The sequence below is a fragment of the Pagrus major genome, chromosome 4 (genome assembly GCF_040436345.1).
Source record: "Pagrus major chromosome 4, Pma_NU_1.0".
In the NCBI taxonomy this organism is placed as follows: Eukaryota; Metazoa; Chordata; class Actinopteri; order Spariformes; family Sparidae; genus Pagrus; species Pagrus major.
In genome coordinates, this window is record NC_133218.1 from 7,001,333 (window position 1) to 7,021,538 (window position 20,206).

General features: G+C 40.1%; 1 protein-coding gene across 1 annotated transcript in view; it reads left to right on the top strand.

Moving 5' to 3' along the window:
- The first annotated feature begins 4,957 nt into the window (after positions 1-4,957).
- The window catches only part of LOC140994705 (semaphorin-7A-like), an 18,141-nt gene continuing 2,892 nt past the window's right edge, over positions 4,958-20,206 (top strand). Inside the window, exons 1-13 of the mRNA XM_073464461.1 lie at positions 4,958-5,129; positions 9,544-9,674; positions 9,806-9,853; positions 9,952-10,050; positions 10,502-10,610; positions 11,019-11,126; positions 11,231-11,373; positions 11,521-11,699; positions 12,157-12,253; positions 12,636-12,831; positions 14,753-14,868; positions 15,058-15,203; positions 18,405-18,460. Coding sequence (XP_073320562.1) covers positions 5,033-5,129; positions 9,544-9,674; positions 9,806-9,853; positions 9,952-10,050; positions 10,502-10,610; positions 11,019-11,126; positions 11,231-11,373; positions 11,521-11,699; positions 12,157-12,253; positions 12,636-12,831; positions 14,753-14,868; positions 15,058-15,203; positions 18,405-18,460 — 1,525 coding nt within the window. The 5' untranslated portion in view covers positions 4,958-5,032. The remainder of the gene's footprint in view (positions 5,130-9,543; positions 9,675-9,805; positions 9,854-9,951; positions 10,051-10,501; positions 10,611-11,018; positions 11,127-11,230; positions 11,374-11,520; positions 11,700-12,156; positions 12,254-12,635; positions 12,832-14,752; positions 14,869-15,057; positions 15,204-18,404; positions 18,461-20,206) is intronic.

Sequence of the window (20,206 nt, forward strand, 5' to 3'; positions counted from 1 at the left end):
TGATCACCTCCACTCCTCGTGACACACCATCCAGCTGTTGGTCTGTCTAAATCCTTACAGTGTGAGTAACACCATTTACTCACATAATACACTCCTTATGTTCTTGTTCATCATGCGTCATCCTTTATTTCATGTCCTGAGTATGAGTCGAGTTATCTCAGCCACCTGCTCTGATTATTAACTGCAGTCAGCTTTTAGCATGTGTGCTGCAGCAGCATTTACAGTATAGCTGGCTAACATCCAGTCATAACTGCAGTCTGCCTCCAGCTTTGGCCAAAGACACACACACACACACACAATTTGTGTTCATCGATCAGCCCGAGGGGAAGCGGAAATCTTTAGGAAAATAAAAATGAATGTTTAGCTGTACCTTTTTGGCTTTTAAGTCAAGACCAGAAAGATTTAGAGAGATCAAATCTGTAATATTTTGATGTCGGAGCAGTAATCATAACCGATTTGTTTGCAGTTTGCAGGCCTTTGCTTTTTGTCCATGTGAACACATTGTGTGACCTTCATGGCCCCCAATTGTTTTCAGGTAGCAGCTGATGAGGATCTTAATAACAAATAAGCAAACCTTTAAGTCATCTGATTTAACAAAGTATATAATAATAATAATAATAATAATAATAATAATAATAATAATAATAACTTTATTTATATAGCACCTTTAAAAACAGGGTTTACAAAGTGCTTTGACAAACAAAGCAGAAGCAGGATACTCAGGAACAATTAAGACAAACAGAGCAATAAAAAGCAATAAAAAGATTTCATATAAGAACAATGGAAACATATAAGAAATGTTAGATCAGTAATACAGAAAAAACAAAACAAAACTGGGAAGATAAAAATAAATGAATAAATAAAGAATTGATAAAATAAAACTTAAAAATTAAAAAGTAAAAGAGGAGACGACATCACAAAAAGGCAAGTCTATAAAAGTGGGTTTTAAGAAGTGATTTAAAAGAAGTTACTGATTCTGCAAGCCTTATCTCCTCAGGTAGGTCGTTCCAAAGTCGAGGGGCTGTGACAGAAAAAGATTTAAGCCTCGACTTTGGAACCGCCAGGAGGCCCCCACCCGAGGATCTAAGGCTGCGAATTGGCTCATATGAGGTCAACATTTCAGTTATGTAGCTTGGAGCCAGACCAAGGCGAGCTTTAAAAGTGATCAGTAAAATCTTAAAATCAATTCTAAAACAAACGGGGAGCCAGTGAAGGGAAGCTAAGACTGGGGTGATGTGATGTTGTCTGTTAAAACCAGTGAGAAGCCTAGCTGCTGCGTTCTGAACCAGTTGGAGGCGAGAGAGGGACTTGTGATGTATGCCGGAAAGGAGGGAGTTACAGTAGTCTAGTCTGGAGAAAATGAATGCATGGATAACTTTTTCCAAGTCAGAATGTGAAAGTTTGATTTTGGAGATGGTTCTGAGTTGGAGGTAGCAGGACTGGACAACTGTTCTAATGTGTTTGTCGAAGGTGAGATCTGAATCAAATATGACTCCCAAGTTTCTAGCAGCGGGTTTAATGTTAGTGGAGAGTGGACCAAGGCTATTTGCAATGATGCTGGTGTCTGTGTTTGGGGGACTGAATAAGATGATTTCTGATTTTGACTTGTTAAGTTGAAGAAAGTTTTGTGCCATCCAACAGTTAATATCATTGAGGCAGTCTAAGACAGCAGCTAGGCTTCTTGGGTCATGCGGTCTCAGCGGAAGGTATATCTGTGTGTCGTCTGCATAGCAATGGAAAGAGATGTTGTGTTGTTGAATGATGTGGCCTAGCGGAAGCATATAAATAGAAAATAAAATTGGACCTAAAACTGAACCTTGCGGTACACCACAGGTAATTTGAGCTGTAGATGATGTATGATTACCTATGGTGACCGCGAAGGTTCTCTCTAAAAGGTAAGAATAAAACCAACTAAGCGCAGTGTCCTTGATGCCAACCCAGGTTTTGAGGCGGTCAATTAAAATGGCGTGATCTACAGTGTCAAACGCAGCACTGAGGTCTAAAAGAATTAAAATTGCACTTTCCCCTCTGTCGACTGTTAAAAGCAGGTCATTGGTAACCTTGAGGAGGGCAGTTTCTGTACTATGTAATGCTCTAAAACCCGATTGAAACTTCTCAAAGATGTCATTATGACACATAAATGCTAAAAGCTGAGTTGAAACCACCTTTTCTAAAACTTTGGATAAAAACTGGAGTCTAGAAATTGGCCTAAAATTACTAAGAACAGACGGATCAAGGTTTGTTTTCTTTAAAAGAGGTTGGACCACAGCATGTTTAAAACTGGAAGGAAAAATGCCATTTTCCAGAGAGCTGTTAATAATCAATAAAATACTAGGCCCAACTATGTCAATGAAGTCTTTTAGAAAATTTGTTGGAATAATATCAAGACTGCACGTAGTTTATTTCATCTTGGTCATGATTTCAGATAAAAGAGGCATAAAAACAGGTGTAAAATTATTAAAGTGTGTGTGGACGTCCCTACTGACATGTAAGATGTGGTCTGGAGGAGTTATTTTCTGCTTGATATCATTGACCTTGTTGATAAAAAAGTCTAAAAACATCTCACGTGTCATCTGAGGCGTCACTAAAATGGCTGTTGGAGGGAGTAATGATGGAGTCTATGACCTGGAATAAAATTTTGGGGTTCGAGTGATTGGATGAAATGAGATTTGAGAAGAAGGAAGTTCTCGCGTCTTTAACTGCTTTCTGATAAGTCCTCATAGATTCTTTCCAGATTTCATAAAAAATGTGCAGTCCTGTTTTCTTCCATTTTCGCTCTTTTCTCCTACATTCTCTCTTTAATACCTGGGTGAGATCGTTTAGCCAGAGCTGTGGAGAATTATTTGCTTTCTTATTTTTGTAAGGGGCAACAGAGTCCGGGACAGTCTGGGAGGTGTGATTAAAAAGAGAGACAAGCTCTTTCAGTGTTAAAATTTGGTTTAAAAGCAGTTAAAAAAGCAGAATTAAAAAGCTCAGAAAATTTGCTAGCAGACATGGAATTAAAAACCCGACGTCGGGCTGCTGTAGTGCGTTCAATAGCTACCTGAGATAAAACCACACTGAATAAAATTCCTTTGTGATCAGACACACAGATATCCTTTGTCTCAAAGTTTCCTGGGCTGAGACCGCAGTATAAAACCAAGTCAAGAGTGTGACCCTTTGAGTGTGTTGGTCCTTGTACTCCCTGAGTGAGGTTAAAAGATTCAAAAGTTTCCATAAAAAAAGAGATTGGGTAGGGCAGCAGACATGTATGTTAAAATCACCTAGAATAAGAATCTTGTCATATTTTGACATAAAATGGGATACAATTTCAGCAAACTCTTGGATGAAAACACTGTTTGGTTTTGGAGGTCTGTAGATTATTAGAATTAATACGGGGACTTCGGAGTGTACATTTAAAATCATTTCTGTAAATGACAGCAACTCCCCCTCCCCTGCCTGACATTCGTGGTTGATTGAGGTGTGTGAAATTAGGGGGGGTTGCCTCGATGAGAGGGCTGCTGTCTCCCTGGGATAACCATGTCTCTGTGATAATAAAAAAGTCTAGGACATTCAAAGTAATAAACTCATGACATAAAAAGGTTTTGTTGTTTAGGGATCTGATATTTAAAAGACCAAAATGTACAGGTTTATAGACAGGTGTAGTGGGTAACAGAGGTCGTGAGGGGATATGGATTAGATTGTTCTGATTTGCAGCGGAGGGTTGTGATATTGAGCGCGCTGCTGTGGGTCTACGGTAGGAGATGACGGTAGATATAAAAGAAGGCGATACAGTTCTGGGAGGTGGGAAGACAGTAGTAGGTGACAGTGACTTAACAGATCCTCCTATATCTTAACAACATTCTCATTAAAACTAGTCTACATTCGAGGCTCTATTGAGAACAGTAGATGGTGTGTTCAAGTGATGTGGGACATCCACTTACAAACTGATATGAATTAACTTCAGCCGTTTGTTTTAAAGATTTGTATTAGTCTCCTGTGTGTTAAAGTGGCATCATAAATTTATTAAATTTATTAATTATTGTTTTTCATCACCATCTTCCAGAGCTGACACTGCCCTCTGGTGGATGCCTACAGTAGATTAATTTAAAGGTGCACTAGTTTTGGGGAAATACATTTTAATCAGAAGAGAAAGATCTTCACTGACTGATTTTTTTCTGCAAACTAAATAAACAAACTCTCTTTGTTTTCATGACTGAATAAACAAACTGACCTTAAAGGACAATACAATTTCGTACTGTTTTATTTTGTTTATATTTGGCGGACCCTGCCACCTTTCCAGCTTCAAACAGTGTTCTGGGGACCTTATTTTCCTCTGAGAACAGCTTGTTTATTCACTAATGGAAAAAAAATATATATTTCTGAGTTTGTATTATTACCGCTCCAAAACTACATACACATGCCCCTTTTAAGGGTAACTCCACCAATTTTCCACACTGTGTGTTTACATGGTCTTGGGGAGTACTATTGTATATGTGAAAAAAAGAAGTGTAAATCTTTGTGGGTAATGTAGGAGTGAAACATGAATGCACTGAATAAAAAGATGATATCTCTGGTTCTGTTGTATCAGTTTTGATCTTTTGTTTTGAAACTGTTCATCATGAGTCCAACAGTGTTATAGGCGAGCAATGCTAGAAGCTTTATACTACTTTTTTGTTTGTTTGTTTGTTTACCTGTCTCAGAAATATATTGAACATATTGAAGCACAGTAGCTGGGATAAATAACCTTCATGATAAACAATTAAATTAATTGGTCTAAGGTACTAAACAACAAGCCTCACTGTGATATTTGTCATTATCTGCCTCAGTGATATTCTGATTGTGAAATCATCATTTAATAACCCATAATGTGATTATGGTGTCTTTTGAACACCGGAAGCTATCTTTAGGCTAAATGTTTGAGGGAAAACTGAACTAATGTGAAAGCCGTCCAATCAATAACCAAGAGGCGTGTCCGTCGGCTTGTGTAGTAGCTCCAGAGGAGTTTACAGGGCAGAGACGACACACAGCTCGAAAACACATCCGACCCAAAATGATTCTCTTGGCAGTATATTTATTATTTTCATGTGTCAATATTTTGATAGAGGCGAACTCAACGCATTTGCCACGGATGATTTTCTCAGACACAGGTACGAAATATTTCGCTTTTTCTTGATGACGTAAGTGTTAAAATGTTTTACTATGTTTGAGTGATGTGAAGGCCTTTATCTTCTGCTGCAATGCGACTAATCACCAAAAGTGCTTTAACATACTGACAGAAGAAATACATGAACATCTATGGACACACACACTAAAAAAAACACAACAAAATTCATTAATAGGAGATGAGCTTTCTGTCCTGTAATATAATCAGAATGTTAAAAGTTATTTCAAATATCACATTAATTGTAAACTTATAATTGTATACCATCAAAGTCACCATATCAACAATTTGTTGATGTCGACCACACAGTATTTAAAAAGCATGTACAAAAGAAGAAGTGAGTTTCCAGGGAACACAAGAGGTTGAAGCGATGAGGGAAAGTAGTCTTATCTCTTTAAACAGGACAGCTGGCATGCCATGGCAACAAACAGCTCTGAATAATGAAGTTAATATTTGCTGAGTGACATGGAGACATCATCAGTGACGGTGGTGTCAATAACACCAGTGTTCCTCTAATAACCCTGACCTGGTTGATATTTTGCTTGTGAAGCACTGTGGCTTCCTCATTGACACCATAGTGTGGAAAAGAAATGTTGATTCTCTCACGCTCACACTGATGCTGTCTCAGCAGACTTTTATTTAGCTGATAAACAAACCTCAATTTGACACACTGTGCATTTTACAGCATGTTGTCAGCATCTATGAGCTTCGAAAAACTGCTTTCATTTACAGGCAGTGTTGTGTATGGATCCTATGGTTGTGTACGTTTACGCCAGTAGTGTCCGGGGGACAGCGCTCCGCTTCACGTCCGCCAAAAGGTTTCATGTGACACCAATTTTGATTTCTCTTAACCCGCTTCCCATCACATTTAGAATCCAACTCAAGGTTCTTGTTCTTCTGACATACCTCTGCATGGTCAGGCACCTGCCTACATCAGAGGTCTATGTCACCAGTAGGTCTTTAAGGTCTTCTGATCAGTGGTGTCTTGGTTGGTCCTTGACCCTGGCTGTGCTTTTGCGGTTGTAGCTCCTAAACTTTGGAACTCTCCCTCTCAACTTGAGATTTGTGGACACTGTTGACACTTATAAAAACAGCTCATTCCAGCTGATTAAACCTTTTTTTTTTGGTACAATGTTTCTCTTTTACTCTTATTTTAAAAAAACGTACTTGACTTTGTGCCGAGAATACAAAGTAGACATTTTTAAAATAGAACCTAGACTACAAACTTCAGCAGGCACTCGAACGGTTTGCAGCCAAGTGTCAAGTCTGAAGGCTTTGTCAGCTCTATTTATTGGCTATAATTTCATTGTTGACGGTTGCCAGTAATTTAAAATTTCCTATTCCTATATCGTGCATCATAGTGTTTAAAGATGTTGCAAACGGCCCCATTGGAAGGCAGAGTGACAAGGCAGCATCACACAGAGGGGAGAGGCGTGATATTTAAATATGGTGATAAAGTCGCACATTTCCAGACAACCGGTAGTTCATGTGAAAAATGAAATGAAATGGGTGTTTGACAAGTGAAAAAGAGATCTGAGAGGGAAATTCAAACCCTGGCTCCTTTCTCACTTCCGAACAGCTCGCCAATTATGGCATGAGGTTTCCAAATCTGACATCTGAAAGGTGTGGGTGGCTGTTTGACTGAAAGGCAGTTTAGAAGAAGCATGCTGACCTCTGAGGAGTCCAACAGTCACACTAGCAGCTCTGTAAGGGTGTACTGTGGCACAGCAGGGCTTTGGGCGAAATTCATACAATGACAATGCTGATGTTCAGCAGGTACAACGTTTTCCATTTTCACCATCTTAGTTTAGTGTGTTAGCATGCCAACATTTGCACATTAGCAATAAACAAAGTATAGCTGAGGATGGTGGACATGTCATTAGTTTTGCAGGTAAAGTACTGGGCATATTGAAACATTGACCAGATGATGGTGTTCGGTGAAAAGTTAAATTATCACCAAAGTTATTAATCCTGAGAGGAATGTATGTCCCAATTTCATGGTAATCTGTCAGATAGTTCAGCGATTCACTCAAAACAGACTGCTGGCACTCTCCTTTTTTATTTTTGGCAAAAAACAAATGTGTTTCAGCTAGAATTCAGAGGATTATCAAAGTTGTTAATATTCATCTTCTGGGGACCACGAATGTGTGTGCCACAGTTCTCAAGACAGTTCTTTCATAAATAAAACCCAAAAATTCCAACCTCAAACTGGCATTGGAGGAAAAGATAGGGGACCTCCTCAGGGGGACCATAAATATCTGGAGAAAATGTAATGGCAATCCATCAAATAGTTATGTGAGATGTTTCAGTCTGGATCAAAGTGGTGCACTAATGGACTGACATTGCCATCCACGGAGCCATTCAATTCAGTTCAATTCAAAATACTTTATTTGTAGTCAGTACTAGAAAAAGATAAATACAAATCAAATAAAGGTAGAAAAAAAAAGACTAAATAAACTAGGGGTGGTTGGAAGTTTAGGCGCTGAACAGCCTTGGGAACAAAGGTTGCTCTCCTCCTCAGTGTCCTGCTGCCTGGGCAGCCAGCGTCCTGAGGGGAGCCACTCAAACGCTGGGAACAGAGCGTGGGAGGGGTCCTGCAGGATCCTGTTTTGCAGACTTATGGAGTGGAACCAGCAGGTGATGGAGAATGTGATGACACTCTCTATGAAGCAGTAATAAAATGTCCGAAGAATGTTATTTACCCCAAAAGTGTTAAGCTTCCTCAGGAGATACTGCCGCTGCTGGCATCTCCGTGTTTAACACCACCACCACCACTATCACACCACTCCACAAACTCATGCAGCACTGAGCTGTGGTGATGTGAGAGGCCTGAGAGCAGGGACAGGAGAACTGTGTCATCTGCGTACTTTACCAGATGACACTCTGGATGGGTGGACCTGCAGTCATCGGTGTAGAGGATGAAGAGCAGAGGTGAGAGGACGCAGCCCTGAGGAGAGCCTGTAGAGGTGACCGAGATGTCGGAGAAGGTGTTATTGGTCAGGAAGTCTGTAATCCACAGGATCAGCTGGTTGTCCAGGTGGAAGTGGGTGGAGAGATATGTGGCCGTAGGGTGTTAAATGGAGAGGAAAAGTCTGCAAACAGGAGTCTGGCTGTGGTGTTGGGGTGTTCCAGGTGTTTGTGTACCGTGTCCATGATGAATGTTTTGGCATCATCAACCCCTCTGCCTGCACGGTACGCGAACTGGAGAGGGTCCATCAGTGGGTCAGTTACCGTGATGATGTGCTTCCTTATGACCCTCTCCATAGCCTTCATCACGAGAGAAGTGAGAGCCACAGGCCTGAGGTCATTCAGAGCTTTGACTGAGCTCTTCTTTAGGATTGGGACCACTGTGGAGTGCTTCCATAGCTGGGGAACTGTGCCGCTGTCCATGGATCGATGAAACAGGAGCTGAAACACACCCCCAGTGTCCTCCTGAGGGCTCTCACAACCTCCTTCATGTTGAAGGAGAGTTCAGCTGCTGCGAGCTTGAGGGAGGAGATGATTGCTTCTAGCTGAGCTTGAGGGAGGAGATGTTTGCTTCTAGCTGGGTGGTCTTGTCTGTCTCGAATCTTGAAAAAAAAAAGAGTTAAGGTCATTGGGGAGGGATGCTGGGCTGCTGCCGGCCACCTGGATTGTCCTGTGGGTGGAGGGAGCAGTGTTCACAGCGGCCATGTTCTTGATCCTCTGCCAAGCTGAGCGGAGGCTCCCTTGTGTGTGGTGCAGGTGACATGTGGATTTAAATCCTTTCAGAGACTTGTCAGCTGAGCAGTGGTTGAAGTCTCCCAGGATGAATTTGGGAGAGTCAGGGGAAATGAGTTCCAGTTTGTTACAGTTTTCTTTATGTGGTCTATGGCAGTGGAAGCGTTTGCTCTGGGGTGAATGTAAACCAGGATGAAAAACAGCTGTGGGAACTCTCTGGGAAGGTAGAAAGGGCGGAGGGAGACGGCCAGAAGCTCAATGTCAGTGTTGCACAGCTCCTCTCTGACGATGACCGTTGCATAGAGACACACACAACTGCCATGTTGTTTGCCAGTGAGCTCTGTGTCTCGGTCAAGCCTTATGGGGGGGGGCGAAGCCATCAATTGGCAACATGTCATCACTGTCAGTCTTTTTTCAACTACGTCTCCATAAATGCAAGAATGGGGGCAGTCCTGTATTCATGCATGTGGTTAATGTTGGCTTGCAGCTCGTCTGTTTATTGATGCAACGAGCTCACATTAGCCAGGATGTTAAGTCTGGACCTAATTCCGCCTTTTTTCTTTCCCCTCCTGGTTACCTTGCCATGCTACTAGCTCGACTAAAAAGGTTTAAATCATTCCTGTAAAATTGTGCAAAATGACAATTTAATGATTTCCATTGTGTTCAGCCCTTGTTTATCATTCAACCTTTTTTAATTGTAGAGACAGTGAGAAGGTTGACATTTCCTGTCTACGATGTACCCGTCCAGATGGTTCTGGGAAGAGAGCCAGACACTGTCACAGCTGTGGGACAAACACACCTGTTTTCAGTGGACTTTCAAAATCTTCGGAAGGTAATGAACATTTCTGACTGTTAGATCACAGCACTCAGGCTTTAAGTCAGTATAAGGAGTCTGAAATCAAAAAACAGATGGCCTCAATTTCTAGTGGTGTGGAGAAAATGAATCTTTCCCTCTCTTCACAGAATCCTGTGGAAAAAACGGTGCTGTGGCAAAAATGCAACAATCCAAGCGTGAGCAGTGAAACATGACTTCATAGCAAACAGCAGAGCATTTGGTGTGTTTGTCAGGTGATTAAAATATCACAAAAAAATGTTCTCTTTTTATTTAGGATTGCAACTATAAGATCAGCGTGGTCCACGAGACGAACAAGACGGACAAGGTGTTTGTTTGTGGAACAGATGGCACAAGCACTGTGTGCTGCTACATGGTAGGACAACATAGAGAATGTTTTTTTTTTTTTTCAGATGTACCTGTGAGGTGGTGCATGTTAAAGAAGCAAAATATATTTTTAGTTTACTTAAATTATTAAGAGAATTTGAAGAAGTTATAGTTTAAACTTAATGTTCAGACACCTCTCCCGCCCAGCGTGGCAGTCCAAAGCTCCTATGCTAGCAGTGTAAACCACGCCAACACTCCTCAAGTGCTTATGTTCGCAGTCTGGACTGCTGGCTGCATGGCTAACTGAGCTAACTAGCTAAGTTCCAGTTAGCAGCAGCTGCCCCCTATTTGTTTGTAATACAATTTTGAAAGGTGGCCAATTCTTAAATATTGCACCTTTTTAAAAACAAAAATGCATTAGCTTGGCTTGAATTTGATTTATTGAATCATATTTGTGCTACCAGTGATGGTTTTTTAAGGCCTAATGTGTTTTCTTGTAGAATGTATCAGAGCAGTCACCTATGTGCAGTCACTCTGCACAATTGGACTTCATACAAGAAAGCATACGGGATTTCGCCATAAAGGAAGGTGAACCGTCTGCCCTTGTTGGTGAGTTTTGTGTACATGCTGGATTTGTCTTATCTGCTGCTTCACCAGTATTTCATAATGGCTTTAGACCTTTTTTAATCCTCATGGGCTCATTTGTCATCCAGGGATGTGTTTTCTGAACATATACTCCCTTTTCAGCTCTTCTAACCTGCTTTACTGCCAATGATTTCTTCTTTGCTGCCATTGCTTATAATGAGACTGCACTGGTGCTTCCTGCTTCTACTAACTAGTCTCTCCAGGCTCCAGTTTCTCACACAGGTTTTGCATCATCAGTGAGTAGTTTTTCATACTATCACTGACAAGAGACACTTGTGAATGAAGTTAACTGATGCTGACTGCAAACCAAATGCACAGTGATGCTCCTATGATACTTTTTACAAACTGTAATCATTTGTACTGTCTTTGCAGAAACAGAAGGCGACGCAGACCTCTACATTACTAACTCTGGATCTCAAGAGAATGTCGGCATCCACAAGTTTGGGGAAGACCGAGTCAGACCAGCAAACCAAGACGAAGGTAGACTGGTTTTCTGAGAAGTTTCTTTTGTTTGATAGTCCCTTAAACATTCCCACGTCATACAGCTATAGAGACGAATAATAACTTTGTTCTTGTGTCTTTAGAGCAGCACTATGTCAGCTTGGTGCTCGGCAGACAGAAAGACAATCCCCTGCAGGACAAGGTTTACGGCTTTTATAATGTGAAAAACCGAGACACAGGCTTGGATAGTGAAATGTGGGTTCCCTTTGTGACCCGGGTTTGCATGGTAAGGCCTGCAAAATTAAGAAGTATAGATCAAATATCTTTCTCAAGTAGTACCAAACAAGGAGTGTAACCATATCCATTACATGTACTCATCATACATATGCATTATGAAGAAGCAATTGATCCTGTTGCCGTGTGTTGCTTGTAGGCAGATAAAGGTGGTCCCAAGAAAACGCTGCAGTTTACCTGGACGTCCCAGCTGAATGCCAGGCTCTTCTGTGGAGACCTTAACAGCAGAAAGCACTTCTCTGAGCTGGTAGATGTGGCTACTGTGCATGCAGAGCGCTGGCAGGATACCAGGATTTATGCACTCTTCAGAAATGAATGGTAAGACGCCATTATCATTCATGCGTTTAAGGAAGGGTGGAAAGGATTCTGTAGGGTTTTACTCAAGAAAATACGCTGCTATTTTATTCAAGTATGCATCAAGTTAGGATAAATGAGATTATCTCAAAGATTCAGTACCGCTCAATTATAGTCGTAACTTACCCAACATCGTGTGGTGGGAATAAAGACTTTACAACTTAAGTCACACAGTTTACACAGAAGTAAAGCATGAACAACTTCACTTGAATGTAGGTCATTTCCCCTGTACCTTTTAAACTTGATCAGACAGAACACACTGTTTTTGCTTCCTCTTGAAGTTGAGTTCCTCTTTATAATTTGCCTCATCTGCTCAGCTGTTTCCTCCCACTGTTTTTGACTGGCACGGCTGAAATCTTTGCTGACCTCACAACAGTCTCTTGTCTGTGTTGACCAGCTGATCCTCTGTGTGTCTTTGCAGGTCAATGAGTGCTGTGTGTGTCTACTCGATGGAAGATATCGACCTCATCTTCCAGACCTCCCCATTTAAAGGCGAAGAAAAGAACAGGTTTAGAGCGGTATGTGTCACTCATTGTGATCCGAGGTGAAAAATGTAATAACCTGTCGCGTCATGACATGATTCCTTGTTGCAAAGCAGAAGACAAAGTTGATTGTGTTTGTTTATTGAAAAAATTTGACTCAAATTTGAATAATGTTTTCAAATTTTGCCGTTTGCATAATTTCTTGTAGCGTCAATATGGGTTCATTGAAAAACCAAATAACTGCATTATTATTGGTCTACTTTTGCGTTTTAAAGCTACTATTTCGTTAACACTTTCCACTTTCACACCTGTAGTGACGCAAAGAAGCCACCCAATACATACTTAAAACACTTTTAGGGGGTTCTTTTAACACCACTTTGTGTGAAACCAAAACCAAAATATATGCCTTTCTCTTCAGTGTGTTCAAGACAGCACGAAGATTCCTTTAGAAATCCTGAAGCTGATCAAGCCGACCACAGAGATGCAGGAGTGGGTCCGGCCTGTGAAGCACTCTGGTCCACTTCTGTTAAGTCACCACCACTACACCCACATCTACGTCGACGGTTCCCCGAACAAGGGGAGCAACAACCACCCGGTCCTGTTTCTGTCTCTAAGTGAGTAGTACAGTAATATCAATCAGGGCAACTGATACTAGGAATAGTGTACTGTACATGAGGGTGATTACATGCACAGGTTGCTTTTAAATTGTTTGCTGAGACAGAACCCAGCACTGCTGCAATGAATGCTAGTATGTGGTATGTGGTTGGAACAAAGGCCTGCAGATATCACAGTGAAGACAGAGCTGATCGCCTCGGGGGGGAAATGTGGGTTCTGCAATGTGACTCATTTGGGGGTCTTAAATGTTGTGCCATTCAGTCTGACTTTTAACACCAAACCAGATTCAAACCGCTTCCTGGCAAAGTTGCAACTCCTTTTTGTTAATTAGATTCAGCGTAGGCTTTTAAAAGCAATGTTCGTAGCAGGAAAAAGATAAAAAATCTTTTTCTTCTTCTCCTTTTTTAAAAGAAAAAAACAATAGCTAATAAGACTTATTATAAGTCTTATTAGCGTATTGTTCTTGTCTAATTTGATACAAAGTATGGCTTGTTAAGTCTTATTAGCTATTGTTCTTGTCTAATTTGATACAAAGTACGGCTTGTTACGTCTTATTGGCTATTGTTTTTGTCTAATTTGACGCAAAGTACGGCCTGTTACGTCTTATTAATGTACTGTAAAATAAAGTGCGACCAAGTTTTCTTATGACTCCAGATAGTTTCAGGAGTTTCATTTTTGGGTTTGGTTTGAGTTTTATTATTTCCCAATGACAGAAAGCAGAAACAAACCATGAGGGACTCTGCCTCGTGTCTCATTCCCCTCGTGACATACAATATGTGTCAATGCATTCTTGACCCCGGTCAGCGCTCCTATTATTACTTACTATTACATGACTAAGAAACTATTCCTGACAGCAAATCATAAAAATTTATATATTTTTTAATACAAAAAAGAAGAATAGAACCATTTATTATTTATCATCATTAACAGAGTCAGGCCGGGTTTGACTGACATTGACTTTAGTTGGGCTAGCTTGATTGTATTAGCACTGCTCATACCACAATACAGAGTGTGACCACCACTACGCCGAAGTCACCTCACAGCCCAGCGCTGTTCCTGGTGCTCATGGTTGACTTCCTGTCAGCTTGTCAGAAATAAAATACCGCACTGGTCAAGTTACAGTACTGACTTCAGGGATACCAAGAATTCACACCAGCTAGAGAACATCAATATAGAAAAAATTAAATTAGAATTTGTTTTCTTTTTGGTAATTACAGTTTTTGAGCAAGACCACAAAACAGTCACCACGGAAATACAGTATATACAATATGAGCAAAAATGGGCTTTAATGTCAGTTCAGCTTCAACATTTGAAAGTCTAAAAGTAAGTATTGAAAAGTATTGAAACAGTTGTTACCTTTAAAAGTGTAAAAGGGGGTGTGAAAGTTTAAAAACTAAATCTGGCTTTCAGCTGCTAAAGTGGTGCTGCTCTTCAGTTACATTGTGTGATCTAAATAGGCTGAACCCATTCATCACGACCATCCTTAAAAAAAGGAATAAATAAAGGCCCACGCTCTAATTATCAGAGGACCGAAGGCTGTTGAGCCAACTGAACAGTTAACCATGTCAAGGGGAAAGACACATAACTTGCATTTTATATAAATGTGATAAATACATTTGCCCTTTGAGCACTATAGACTGGTGTATGATGACACACCAACTAGCAAAGTCTAAAGACATCTTAGCCAAATAAGGAGGAGGAAGTACCGAAATAAGCTAAATAAACTTATCACATGTACATGTAATCATTTTGTCAGATGGGGCAATCATTTTATCGGAGGCAATCATGACTTTTGATAGACTTAGCTGGAGGAGTCATATGAGGTGACTCAAACCAAGTTATGATAGTGGGATGGTTTGTGGTGTAGTCAGATGGGTTTGACTGTTTAATCATCCTCCTCTGTCTTTCCTGTTCCAACAGATAATGGGGGGATTCATAAGGTCATAAGGAATGCAAGTCAGGCCTTTGTCATCGCTGAATATCGACCATTCAACCACACAGCACAAGTCCTCAGCATCCTCCTACATCCTTCTGCTGTGAGTAACCCCACCACCTACACAACTGTTCTCCCTCTCCCACAAGAAACAATGGAAGAGTTTTGTTCATATGGCAGTAAAGGTCATACTGTGTTCAAGGGAGAGGCTAGTACTTCTTCAGAATTTTCTGAAATGATCCGTAATGGTGCCGTACAATCAGAAAACCCTTTGTACTTTGTGTCATTGCAGAAGAAGCTGTATGTGAACTCTCAGAGTGAACTCGTCCAGCTGAATGTGGCAAACTGTTCCAAGTATGGACACAGCTGTGAGGACTGCGTCTTAGCCAGAGATCCCTACTGTGGCTGGAAGCGCCTCCACTGCAGGCCAGAGACACAGTAAGACCACCGGGCTACATGTACCGAGAAAATTTAAATCTGAACATCCAAACAACAACACATTTTTATTTCACATCCAGGGATTACATGGAGCAGCCTCAGCTTAAAGGTGCTGTGTGGAGTTTTCTTATAAACCAACAACAGCTGTGTTTACATTCACTGTATCTCAACATTATATGTATGCTTGAGGTCTAACAAACATTTGTTAAGAAAAAAACTAACTCTTTTTTTTTTTTCTTTTTTAAATTGTCCATTGTGTGAATCGATTTTTGCTAGCTTTCGGACTCCTTCCCAAGCCCCCAGGACAAGTGCCAGGTTTTGAAACCAATTTGGCATATTTGGCATATAATTTCACGATCAGAATTTGATCGATTCGGTCCACTAACATTTGGAAAGACTAGAGCCACGTGTTTCGATGATTTTAACCTCACTCAAGTTAGCAGAGGGCTAAACCAGAAGTCTCAAGCACGTATGCTCTAATGCAGAGGTTGTGTTAGAGTTTCTTCTTGTCTGTCATGGTGATAGACAGGGTTTTAAAACGTTTGTCAAATTCTATTATTACCTGTCAATTCAAAGTTTTTAATGATAGTGAGACATAGCTTATTTAATAGCATCTAATTTTCAAAAATACTTGATCACAGTAACATTTGATACATACTTTTCATGTGGACGCCACACGAAGCAGATTAATGGTTTTCTTCTTTTTTTAAAATTAAACTCAATCGACCTGCTGTAACGTAGCCTAACCTCAAGGCTTCCTGATACAAGCAAATGGGGATCCACTCATAAAAACATTGCTCCATCGTGCTACAAGTGGTCAACATCCCCTCAGGCTACCTTTAATTCAGACATTCATTCATTCACCACAGGCTCACCCATGTGAGTCCCAGTAACAGTCAACATCAATCACATGAATGTTATCAGCACCATCAGTTGATGTGTGATGTAATTTGGCACAGCTTCTGACAGCCAAACCTACTTACCTACTTCCAGTATTGAGCAACTCTGATGATGATGGTGTAAATCATGTTATTAAAATATTTCAACATTCACCAATACAGAGAGCTGGCTTCTACAGTTCAGGCCTGCATGGAAACTTTTATTTGGTACACAGTACCAATGTGGTATCAGCAGTCTGTCTTTTAACACCACAAAGGCCTACATTTCAAAACTTTCAGCCGCTTCAACTGTTAGTGATGGTGTCTATCAGCAGGGTGACATCCAACAGTCTTTATAAAACAAACCATCATGAGATGGCATTTTAAATGTTGCTGCATTTTGCATATATATTGCTAACACTCTACAGTTAGCATCAAACAAACAAAAAGCAAGGGATTTACCAGCACATGCATAACAGAAAAGTAATAAACACTGCAGCGAGGTACAGAGAGCTTGCAGCGTGTTGTTGGTTTTATTGCAGCACAGCACTTGTTGCTTGCTGTCATGAGGTTTGGACAGCTCAACAACAGTCACATGACTTTCATAAGGCTCACTGTGAGGTTGTTATTGTTGTTGTGATGTACAGCAACACAAAGCCGCCAATGTTTCAGAAAAGTTTGGGGAAAGTTTCTCATGATACTACACTGTGTCAAATATGTAATGGAATTGTTCCTACAGTACCTTAACTCTTATCTATCAAATACAAGTAAAAAGAAATCAACAACAACCTTGTACTCTCTGGAGGAAATACAAATAAAGTCCCATCCTGTACATGATAAAAGGAAGGAATTTTTTTTAAATTCTGATGAGAACTTTTTTCCCATCACAAGTTTCTTTTTATAATGATAATGTAAGAGTGTTCTCATGTGATGGCTCTGTGTGTTCAAGTAAAGTAAATGGTGCCTTTTATAAAACACTAGAGATCATGTATACTGGTGATTATACAGTCTCACTTTACATATACAGTTGCAGTCCAGCTGGCATAGAGACTCAACCTTGTATCAGTCTGATCACAAGTTGATTATAATGGACTTCACTTTTTAACCTGACTGACTCTTTTCTCTGTAAACAGAAAGGAAGTTATAAATAGATATCTCACTATGCAGTGGTGATGGTGATGGTGTGCAGGTGTGTAAAGTATTAGTTCCTATACCACCTACATACAGAGACACAGCCCCAACCTCCACCTCCACCCCCACCTCCACCCCCACCACATGCCCTCATTTCCCCCCCGAAAGTGACACCCTTCTGCAGCCCCTAGGAGTGCATCTGCATACACGCTTTCTCAGTTGTGGTTGTGACAACATAGAAACTTTGTTTCTGACTCGCAATCTGCCCACTGTCTCTACAAGTGGGAAATGATACTACACCCAACATTCGTTACATCCTGTTGCATGTCACAGAAGGTTAATGTGACATCTGCAGTGGTGCAATGATGGCTTGCAATAATAAAGTCAGTGCCTTTGAGTAAGGCATGGGCAAAGATAGGTGGTTGATTTTTGATTTTATATACTGGTGTGGTGGAATGTAGTGAAAACCTCCAACCTTCGTGAGTATGGAACTTTAACTTACAATTTAATACTTATAGTCATACTGTTTTCAGATGACTGCAATTATTATAATTATTATATAATATCAGTTTCATTTGAATTCTTTGCCTTTTGTTCTATAAAATAATTATGTCAAACTGACAAAGTAACAAGATAATAATTGTTACTACATTACATGCATACATATGTCACCTAAAATAATATACTGGTTTCTAATTATGGATATATGAAGTTACTTCTTCGAATAGAATAGTTGTCCCGATTCCTGTCCTAACTGTTTTACTGTTCATTGACACTGTGACCTCGCCCATCCCCAACTCCCCTGTCCCAAATTTCACCCCTTCTCATCTGGTCAGCCTATCTCCAAAACTTAACAAGCAGTGAAACTCTGGAGGAGAGAATATTGGCAGGTGTTAGAGTCTGAAAGAAAACCTGTAATTCATAAGTTTCTCTTACAGGTGCTGCTGTTCTGCTCTGCATGCTCACACAAAGGTTCAATCAGATTCTGATGCAAATAAAGTCTTAATACAATTCTGTGGCTTCGAATAAAGTATTAGTAGCTTGAATCCATGTTAAGAGTGCAGTGAGGCACTGAGTCAAGTCCACTACATTACCATCAATTTAAATGTCAGGTGTACTTGCACGAGCCTGCAGGTATTACATTTGAGTCTGGTGTGCATAAGGCTAACTCTGGTACCCTTTCACTTCACAGTGGCACACTGCAAGATGTGGCTGGAGGGAACCATTCCATCTGCCTGTCTGGAAGAGGTATGAAGATATTTATGAGTTTACTGCCCAGTTTGTTTAGTTAAGGCCAATAAAGTAAAAGGTGGATTTACATAGAACAGCTGAGAAGTGTATCTGACTTTATATGGTGTGCTGAAGAACAAGACGTAGCTCTGTTCTGCTTTTTAATGAGTAAACGAGGTGACAGGACTTTTGTTTTGTCAGTTGATTAGCGTCAGTGTTTATAATGAGATCAGATAAACAAATGTTATCTGTGGTTTGATACTTCCTACTTTCATGTGAATGCGTTATCAGAACAAGTTTATCTTAACCGCAGTTAAACTACAGCTCAACCATTTATTTTAAATGTGTCTGCCTGAAACAAAATGGTCACACACATGATTTGTATAATTCTGAAGGTTTTCTCATTTCCTTCAGCAAATAACAAAATATTTTAAGTGTTTTTTAAACAAATTTAATGTTCAGTATTTCACAATTGATTGTTTAGACACAATCAAATTACTACTGCCAATAATAATGGTACTCCTTACCTACATATTTATAATTCCAGATAAAACGGACACAGATAACAGTCACACTCTTCCCCGACTACAACGCTCCTGACAGCCTCTGTCAATTTGAAAGACTAAAGGAAAAAGCACAGTTATTCCGGCGAGGTACTGGCTTGAAAGCCAACATAAAATGAATGCAGGAAAAAAGCCCAGTCATAACTCGGATGCAATGCTGTGAGATGTCTTTCTCATCACAAAGTAAGCAGGATGATTGATTATCATCAGCAAAATCACATAAATTTGGCACTAGCAACAATTTCTGCCCAGTATACTTAATCACTTAATTCTTACGCAATCATTGATAGAAAAACAACTTAAAAGTCTGTCTCCTGTAATTTACCTCCAGTATGAATAAATGCTCACTTGCCTAGTTTACTTGACAAACTTATTAAACTACAAATCTTTGCATACTTGTGATGATGCATCAGTTTATTTAATGCTGCTGTTACTGAACAAGACACTAAAAATCTGCTTTGCCAGCTAAGTGAATGATGCTGGGTGAACTAAATGCTTACTGACAAGAACACTGCCTTGTGTTGCCATGCAAAATGGTTGAGCTATAAAGATGTCGGATTAATTGCATGTGTGAACTTTCAACTGGTGCAGTCGACTGCTAGGAAATCTACTGCTTCCAAAAACGTCTTCATTGGTGCTGTGGCCAGCGCTGTGCGTGTTCACACTTCATATGAGATCGTTCAAAGTTCACCTGACACAGAATAAAACTAACTAGTTGACATTCATAGTTCCTTTTCTTGAAAATGGAACAAAATTCACAGTCCTCAAAATAAACTTGTTAAAGTTCATTTCTTCCATTTTTTGTTTTTTTTTAAATGTGCTGCTTCAATACAACCTTTTACCCATCCATCTGCAGTCCTCAATAGTGTTGGGGTAATGTAATGTGTTAGACAAGTAAAGCGTTACAGCAATGTATCAGTTGTAGCAGGAAAAGAATTGATATTAAGGCATTAGTAAAAGGATATTGTCGAACTTATTACATTTGCTATGTCAAGAAACGCATTACCATCCCAACCTTGTTCTCGACTGTCATATATGATAAAAAAATTGTACAAAAAATATTTCATATACAACATACCAAATATCTCTTGAAAGCTGCATGTTACAGACCTAGTTTTTTGTTTGCCCATACCATCCGGTGCGAATCGTGTCCCTTTCAGCAGCTTTGTAATCAAGCCCTTGCATTGGAATAGCATCGATC